Raw genomic sequence first — 8,178 nt, 5'->3', positions numbered from 1 at the left:
TAAGGGAAGAAAAACTAGCACCACTTGGTCTACTATTTAATCAGGTGCCGGACATGAGATGTTTACTTTTGGTGATGGAACACTTAATGAACGATTGTCTGCCTACTTTTGTTAAAAACAAACCTGCAGAGTACTCTGAAGGTGCTCTGTGACTGAATTAAGCTTATCAGATAATTCATACCTTATTTACTGATATTTGGCGTGCCTCTGTACTATGTATTATTTGGTGCGCAAGCCTAACACCTGCAGGCATTGTTTTCATTCGTAACACCTGCACGCCTCGGCTACAGGCGATATCAACGCGGACTCAACTTGATAAACCCAATACACAATTGGTCATCGCTTGGCAATTAGCCGGGCGCCGTCTAGTATATAAAGTTCTCAGATTGGGTTGATAATTTCATTCACAGTATCGACGGCGCGCGCAAGCACAAGTGTTAAATAAATTTTAAATTTCCGTTTTTTTCCAATCAAATTCTTCTCCGAAATATGTTGCGCATTGCTTTTGTTGCACTAGCCTGCCTGTTCCTCGTGTCCAGTGCCACAAATGTCAAGGAATGTAAGTTGAGAGAAACACAGTAAGGCTCGGTAAAGCTGGAATAAAACCTTCGGTCAGAACTTAAGCCATTTGGTTATGTAGTTATTAATTGCAGTTGCTTTTTCTTGAGTTCATTATTAGTTTCAGACAAATTATTGCGAACTACACGATATCATATGCTAGTAGTGACTTATGGAGGGAAACCTTCATTCGTTCCATTGTGATGAGTGGGAAATTAAATCCCAAACTAAAAGCAAGATTTGTAGTTAATTATAACGTGATTTTGGATTGAAACAAGGTATATCCAAAGAGTTATTTTACAGCACCAGAATCCCCATTCTTAAACTGGTTTTTAACCACAGAAACCCACCAACTTAATTTTTTCTTAATATTATGGCTCTTTGTTTACTTAACGTAAAAGCTAATGAATGATTCGGTTAAAATTAAAGTATATATATCATAGTAGAAATATATATAACAATATATACATATGTATTTATAGGCACTCAAAAAAGCTTCGGGTCTATTTACGATTACTCAAATTCATAGACAATTTACAAGTAAAGCTCTTCGTTGAGCGAGATTGTAGCAAACCGATAAACCAATGCTTATAAGATTTGTAAAAATCATAGCATTCTTTTGGGCGCACTTCAAAGCTCATTCGGTTTCCGTTTTATACTTTTCAGGCAAGGGTAAACCTTTTCCACTGAGTGTGCGCGTTGAGGGCTGCGAAGAACCACCCTGTGAGGTTATCAAAGGGACGACCGCTGTGATGGAAGTGCAGTTCTTGGGCAGTAAGTATTTGGTGAACATCTACTTATATTTGTGTAAAAGAAAAACACTGTGTAACACTGAGGCTGAATATTTCACTTTTAGATAGAAACGACATTAAGAACATCGAAGCGAAGGTCACAGCAAAGGTGCTCGGAATGAACTTGCCCTACGATCTGCCCGAAGAGGTTTCGAATGTGTGCAGCAATCTGATGTTTGGCGCCATTTGTCCAGTGGATAAGAACGAGGACGTCACATACAAATTTAACTTTTACGTCGAGCCCGCCTTTCCCGAAATCACTGCCGATGTGACGGTTACACTGAATGACGAAAACAATGACGTTATTACGTGCTTCATATGTAGCTGTAAGCTCCGTAAGGGACCAACGCAGCGCGACGAACTGCTTCTTGAATCTGGCGATCTCGATGCGTAGGACCAATGTTCTCGATTCGACATTCGTCCAATGACTGATGGTCAGGCATTCTATTGTTGAATAATAAAGTCACGACTTGTTGAGATAAACACCTCTGTTTACTTTTACTACGTCATGGGGCCTGGCCTTCCAATGCACTCGTCCAATCTGGCGCAGCCTAATCACTTTTAATTAGCCCGATAATAGATAATAGTCAATGGTTTGTGGCTTGTGTACCTAAACTTTATTTTATTATGATTATAATTAACTTGGCAGCAAGAACACTTATACAATCAGATTCCTCAACCGTTTACGATTCGTCGGTAATACCTTTTGCATTCCCCATATGGCCAATGGTATCAATGAGTCCACTTATCTGCTTTGTTTTTAATTTCTAAGTACAAGTTAGCACTCGAAAAAACTAGGGACTATAAGGAATTAACCACTTTTTCCCAATTTCGATTTGGTAAACTTTAGTTCTGGAACACAATTTGATAATCTGGTTTTGATACTTCAAGAATATCAATAAATGTCCCAGTTTGATTCTATATTGAAGTTGGAAAATAAAGACAATTGAGGTCTTGGTATTAGTATCATGAGAGGACATTCTTTAAGGTTCGTGCATAAACAATATTTTTAAAAGTTAATCATAATAAAATATAGAAATTATTGAAAATAATACTTAAATTGTATTTAATTTGAAAGGAGGTGCTCGAGTGGAATTATTTTCCACTCATTCGACGACACATACTATAAATGGGTTATTTAAAGGAGCCAATAAATTAGTTACAAGTCGATTATATGATATTCTTTAAATTAAAACCCAAGGGACAGAATGGGAGAAAGAATATTTTCTAGTAAAATGAATTCTGCATCTTTATATGTGGGATCTGCAAAAGAATTCCGGTAAACTTATTAAGGCAAAATAAAGAAATTCTTATCTTATATTTTCTTCAATGTATGGTAAGTGTGGCTCATGCTGCCTTGATAAGGTCACTCGACGTTTTTCGATAGCTCGGTACATTTCTCTTCTTCCTCTTGATGCCTGGCATGGAACAGTTGGCGACCCTGCGCGAACAGGTGTGCTGGTGCTGCTCACCTTATCGGCAATGAATTTCACAAATTAATATACTTAGATTTGGCTTACTTTTCCCACTTAATGCCTGACTACCGTAAGTGGGTAGTGCAGTATTCCATGCCGATAGGGGCGGTGACACATGGAGGATTAAAATACTGCGCTAGGTGCAAAGAAGCACTTGAAATGAGAGGCAATTATAAAAAGATTTATAATACGTACAATCAAATATAATATAAAACTAATAATTTCCGTAAATAATACCTCCATCATTTATCATAATGAATATTATTGTTATCTGGTGATCTTTAGTCTTTAGGTTGTGGATGCATAGTAAAATATACGAGAAAATATACGAGTAAGTCTAAACACTGAAGCAGTTGACTTCTAAATTGTGCTTTATTTAATTTTCGGAAAGTATCACAGTTTTATTTTATATAGATATCAAACAAAAAATCGTCAAGTTAAACTTTATTTAATTGGTAAAATCCAATTGATAGACCTCCTGCTTTGAGCCTTTTTTCACTTTAATGTCGCAGACAAAACAAGTGGCTATATCGCGATCCTGATCCACTAAATAGATTTCAATTTTAACGCCGATCTCAGGGTATTCACCAACGTAAAAATTGAACAGATACGTAACATCCTCGGTTGGATAAAGCGGGCAGTATGCGCCATACATAAGGTTGGGACACACGGCGGCCACATCTTCAGGGAGCTCATAGGGCACTGTAATGATGCCCAGCGTTGTGGCCTTTACCAAGGTAGTGAGTTGCGTGATGTATTTGTCTACAAGCAGACATGAATTGTTAATCCGAGACAGACTATGTAACGTTACAGCCAAACTTACCAACTGCAAAGTCTATTTCAAATTTGACCGTAGAGTCCTTGATGATATTACATGGGGGCGTCACGCATCCCTGCACTCTGACCTCAAGTGGAAATGGCTTATTGCCGGAACCTGTGCGAATAAAGCCATTTGGTAAATATGCGAGTATATACATATGTAGTATATTCTTTAAGGTCCCTTTACTTACAGCGCTTTACATCGGTGGCTGGCATCTCATCGTTGGCACGAGCTCCGTTCAGAAGACAAATAAACAGAGAAATGCTCAGGTAAATCAGTGTATTTCGCTGCATGCTTGATTTTAAGGTTTGTGCGTTCTACCCAACTAGGCTTTGAGAAATAACTCCTCACCAACATGCTGCTCTGATTTTATAGCCTCGGATTGGTGCGCCACTGGATTGAGTGTGTCTTCTACTCGTATCTTATCGTACTCATAATTTTATTGGGCTCATAACACTTGAGAGTAAAACTGAGTGACTCTAAAAGGGATCTATACCTGATATACTACAGTGCGGAAATTGCTGAAAGTGGGCGTGATAACCGAGTCTCCCTTGCTTGAGGCAATCACTCTGTGAGATGTAATATAAGTTATAACTATTTATTTTTATTTTCTCTTCAATATTATTTAACACTTAATGTCGCTGTCTGTGACGACGCCTCACTAAATTCTTCGTAGATGTGCGCTTAGCTTTTCGATCTTTGTTTTCCATCTGCTTCTTCTTCTGATAATTTTGTAAGCGTTTCAACTTTTGCGCAGCTATGGTTTTGAATGATTTGTACTTGCAACTATTTATCGTCGTCCTAATGAAATCGTAGTGATAGCCAACGCTTGCGAACACATCCGGAACTCCTGTGGCGCAGGGCATCACAAAGCTGGCCACGCCAACCAAATTGCCATTGTAGACTAATGGACCGCCCGAATCACCGTGACAAGCACCTTTACCCAAGCGGTTGAAGGCACATATATTGCCAATATCCACACCGTCAGCGTCTTTCCAAAGGTGGTTGCATTTATGGTAAGGCACACTTCTGAACGACAGGCTTTGGAGTTTTGTAGGAGCTGTTGGAAAATCCGCGTAGGGATTGTAGTCCAGAGCCCCCCAACCAGTAAGCTTCAACGAGGCTCCATCGGGCACAAAATCAGCAATGAAAGGAATTGGACGAATTCGAAGGCTATATTTCATGACCTCCTTTGTAAAAATCAGTGCTATGTCGTTGGCATATTGCGGATAATTATAGTTGCAATGCACAACGACACGCTGTACGTTAAACACCTTGGCGCCACTTTTAATTGACAGATTAGGCGTACCAGCCAATATGGTAATATCTTTGTGCTTAACGCAGTGGGCAGCCGTTAGAATCCAACGCTCAGTCAATATGGAGCCGCCACAGACATGAGTTCCCTCCTGCTGCAGGGAAACCATAAAAGGAGCCTGGAACGCATGGGCTGGTTGCCCTCCAACAATTCTTGAAATATTTACGAAATCGAAGGCTGCCGATGTTCCGCGGCTCAGGGCCGCACAGATTATTAAAGGGAGCCAATATCTATGCTTGTACATCCTCTTCGAACCCCGGTGCTTGACTGTTCCACAACAATTTAGAGTAGATTGTGCATTTGAATGGTTCATTCGCAACGCATTTGTTGAAGCCACTCGAACCGTGAAATTGTGGACCCAGTATAACCACCCAAAAGTAAAAAATAATAGTATAAATATATAAATCATAGTAGCACATCACTTCAAATAGAGACAGCAGGGTGAAATCTTTCCACCATCTCAGAGGTCTAACAGATTAGCAAAAGCTTACAACCCGTTTTTAAAGCAAGGAACAATACAAGGAATATAGTCTCAAGAAACACGAAATATATTCCAGAATATTTTGAGCCTTGACTACGAAACTTTGAAGCATAAACCGATAAATACTCGTGTACCTGAATCAATCGGAATATAGATTCAAAGTGTTAAACACTAAAGATCTTTAACTTTCCCAAGTCATCTGTCTATTCATAGTGGAATCACTAATATACCATATGATGACCAAGCCTAAAAAAAAGAAGACGTCAGATTAAATATTAGGGACACGATAGAGATCAAAGTTGGTGAGTGATGTGAAAAAAAATAGCACGAGCAAATGTGCGATCACAGATTAGCTTCACTTTATCTAAATGCATCCTTATTCTACTTATTAAGTTCGTTGTTTTGTTATTCCCCCGATATATTCATATCCCATTCATTAAAAAGGAATAGAAAACATATAAGACCGATTTGGAGTACTTAGATTGTGGTCTAACTGCGACAAATCGATTCAACTAATTAAATTAGTAAGCATGTACATACATTCGGATGTATTCGTATTGACGTTTCAAACAGATACAATCAAATATACAACCCACCTATTGGTAGTAAAACAAATGTATACCCAAAGCGTCAAATGCAGTGCTAGTTTAGTGCGAGTGTGTGAAACACAGAAGGATTTGGGTCTGCTCGTCTTTAGCATTCCATTCATATTAAAGTTGAATTGACACAAAACGTAACTGAAAATCAAAAGCACTGCATTTAAGGCTTGGCATGTTCTCATATCGACTGTGAAATTTATCATAGAATACTTTTTGGAAATTACAGCAGAGGACACTTGATGCCCGATGGGATTTGGTTTATTCTGTATTGGCAAAGCTAAATTTAGAAATGAAATCGAGATCGTTTATTTTCTTGGTTTGAAAAAAAATTGACCACTATTTAATTCCGTACACTTGTTTGCAGTATTTAAGGATCCTGGCGTAGTTTGGAAAGCCTCCACTAAGCCCACAAAGTAAAAAGTACAGACATTTTGCTAAGTAGCAATGTCCAAAAGGCATTGTCAGAGCAACTTCAAAAATAAAGACACGCAATTCACTGACAAAACCAAGCTCGAAAACATAATTGAGTCTGCACGTACACGTACATAAATACATACTCGGGCACATATAGGAAAAGGTAAATTCACGAGGACATGTTGAAAAGTGTGTGAAGGATGAAAATTCAATGTAACGCTCAGTCCAAGGGGACTAAAAGAAATACATGCAAGTAACAAGAAACTTTTACTATACTGAATATTTTCATATTCAATTCTTTGTTTTAATATTTCGTATTTAAATCAAACTCAATAAAATACAATTATAGCTAAAAACAGATGATTTTTCACAACAATGAAACATATGATATTCCTCAATTTTAATATCAATATAGTTCTATTGTTCACTATATATTACAAATTGTGGAAATAGTCAAAATTCTGTAGCAACAAAAATGTTTGTAAATGACATTCTAATAAAAACGTAATGTACAAAATATAAATACATATAGTATATATAATATGCTTGAAAGAAATATCAACATTGAAAACAATTAATACAGTAAGTAGAGTAGCAAAAACGATGATAAAAGAATTCGAGATATATACATATTAATATCAGAGTTTAAGTATTTACTAAACCACACTGCAGTGAAAAATCAACGGTAAATATATTTAAATTTACGTAAAAATATTTAAATTTACGTGTTTTTTTTTTTAGTGTGCACTGATAAGGATTACATTTAAAAAGTCACAAATTAGAACGGAAGAAAAAAAATGTAAATACCCTTTCATATGCTAAGGGCACTACTATGTGCCACTTTATTCTTAGATGATAGCCAGAGTTATCATATCTAATGTGTATCGATATACGATTGGTTTAATGGTTAAGATAAGATCACTTTTTGTTTAATGACACAAATGATGGTGGAAACTTACTTAAATTAAGTGACTTATAAGAAAAATAAAAATAAGTTATTGAAATACAACTACAAGTATATTCTGGATATATATTATAGATTTTTAAATAGCTTGCAAACAATATCTCTTCAGTTTTTTATGTAGGTTGAGAAAATGGATGATTTCCAATATTAAGTTAATCTTCTGATATTCTCTGAACATTGAAATGTTAAGTACTTGTAGCCCGGAGAAATCTATTTTTAGGATCTAAGAGTGATTCTTAAGGAGTTGTTGGAGCAGACCTTGAATAAGGGAGAGCCAACCAACGCTTTAGGTTATGTATATCAAAGAACATTTAAATTAATTCATTTCATTTAAATAATAAATATATGAATAAAATATTCTTATTGCTAACCGTATTCTCAGGATCTGATGTATATATATTGGAAACATTGAAACTAGTAGTGTGATAAAATTGTTTCATTTGCAATATAGACGGTAATATTGTCGGTTATACGAGACGGAGTGCGGAGTAAACATTAAGTCACCTGCTCTTCAATTCACCCTCGCTATTTCATGTGCGCAAAAATTCAGAATCACACAAAACGTAGAGATGACGATATAAGGGTGGGGGTAAGGGTGAGAGTTTAGAAGGCATGTGGGCAGCGCAGCGTGAGATTCGTGCTCCTTCCTCCCCCTGCCGTTCTGAGCAGTTCCCTTCAAGTAAAATACTGCTGTCGTTTGTCACATGCGGTACGGTTTTCGTAATTGTTGTGACATTATATAATATGTCAAAGTAACGGAA

The 8,178-nt window shown here is 37.0% G+C and overlaps 3 protein-coding genes across 3 annotated transcripts; 1 reads left to right on the top strand and 2 right to left on the bottom strand.

Moving 5' to 3' along the window:
• The first annotated feature begins 312 nt into the window (after positions 1-312).
• LOC115625335 lies at positions 313-1,832 on the top strand. The gene is made up of 3 exons (XM_030520360.1): positions 313-559; positions 1,225-1,332; positions 1,415-1,832. Exons 1-3 carry the CDS (start codon positions 490-492, stop codon positions 1,741-1,743), a joined length of 507 nt encoding a protein of 168 aa, XP_030376220.1. The 5' UTR covers positions 313-489; the 3' UTR covers positions 1,744-1,832.
• A 1,429-nt stretch (positions 1,833-3,261) lies between these two features.
• LOC115625305 lies at positions 3,262-4,074 on the bottom strand. The gene is made up of 3 exons (XM_030520324.1): positions 3,835-4,074; positions 3,648-3,758; positions 3,262-3,586 (listed from the first exon to the last, which is right to left on the bottom strand). The coding sequence occupies exons 1-3, from the start codon at positions 3,935-3,937 to the stop codon at positions 3,273-3,275; spliced, it is 528 nt and encodes a 175-aa protein (XP_030376184.1). The 5' UTR covers positions 3,938-4,074; the 3' UTR covers positions 3,262-3,272.
• A 149-nt stretch (positions 4,075-4,223) lies between these two features.
• On the bottom strand, positions 4,224-5,203 carry LOC115625476 (chymotrypsin-1-like). The gene has a single exon (XM_030520526.1). The coding sequence runs from the start codon at positions 5,201-5,203 to the stop codon at positions 4,277-4,279; it is 927 nt and encodes a 308-aa protein (XP_030376386.1). The 3' UTR covers positions 4,224-4,276.
• Positions 5,204-8,178: the final 2,975 nt, after the last annotated feature.

This window comes from Scaptodrosophila lebanonensis, unplaced genomic scaffold (genome assembly GCF_003285725.1).
Source record: "Scaptodrosophila lebanonensis strain 11010-0011.00,11010-0021.00 unplaced genomic scaffold, SlebRS2 tig00000072-arrow-pilon, whole genome shotgun sequence".
NCBI classification, from domain to species: domain Eukaryota; kingdom Metazoa; phylum Arthropoda; class Insecta; order Diptera; family Drosophilidae; genus Scaptodrosophila; species Scaptodrosophila lebanonensis.
The sequence above is the reverse complement of the archived record's forward strand: the minus strand, read 5'-3'. Positions and strand labels throughout refer to the sequence as shown.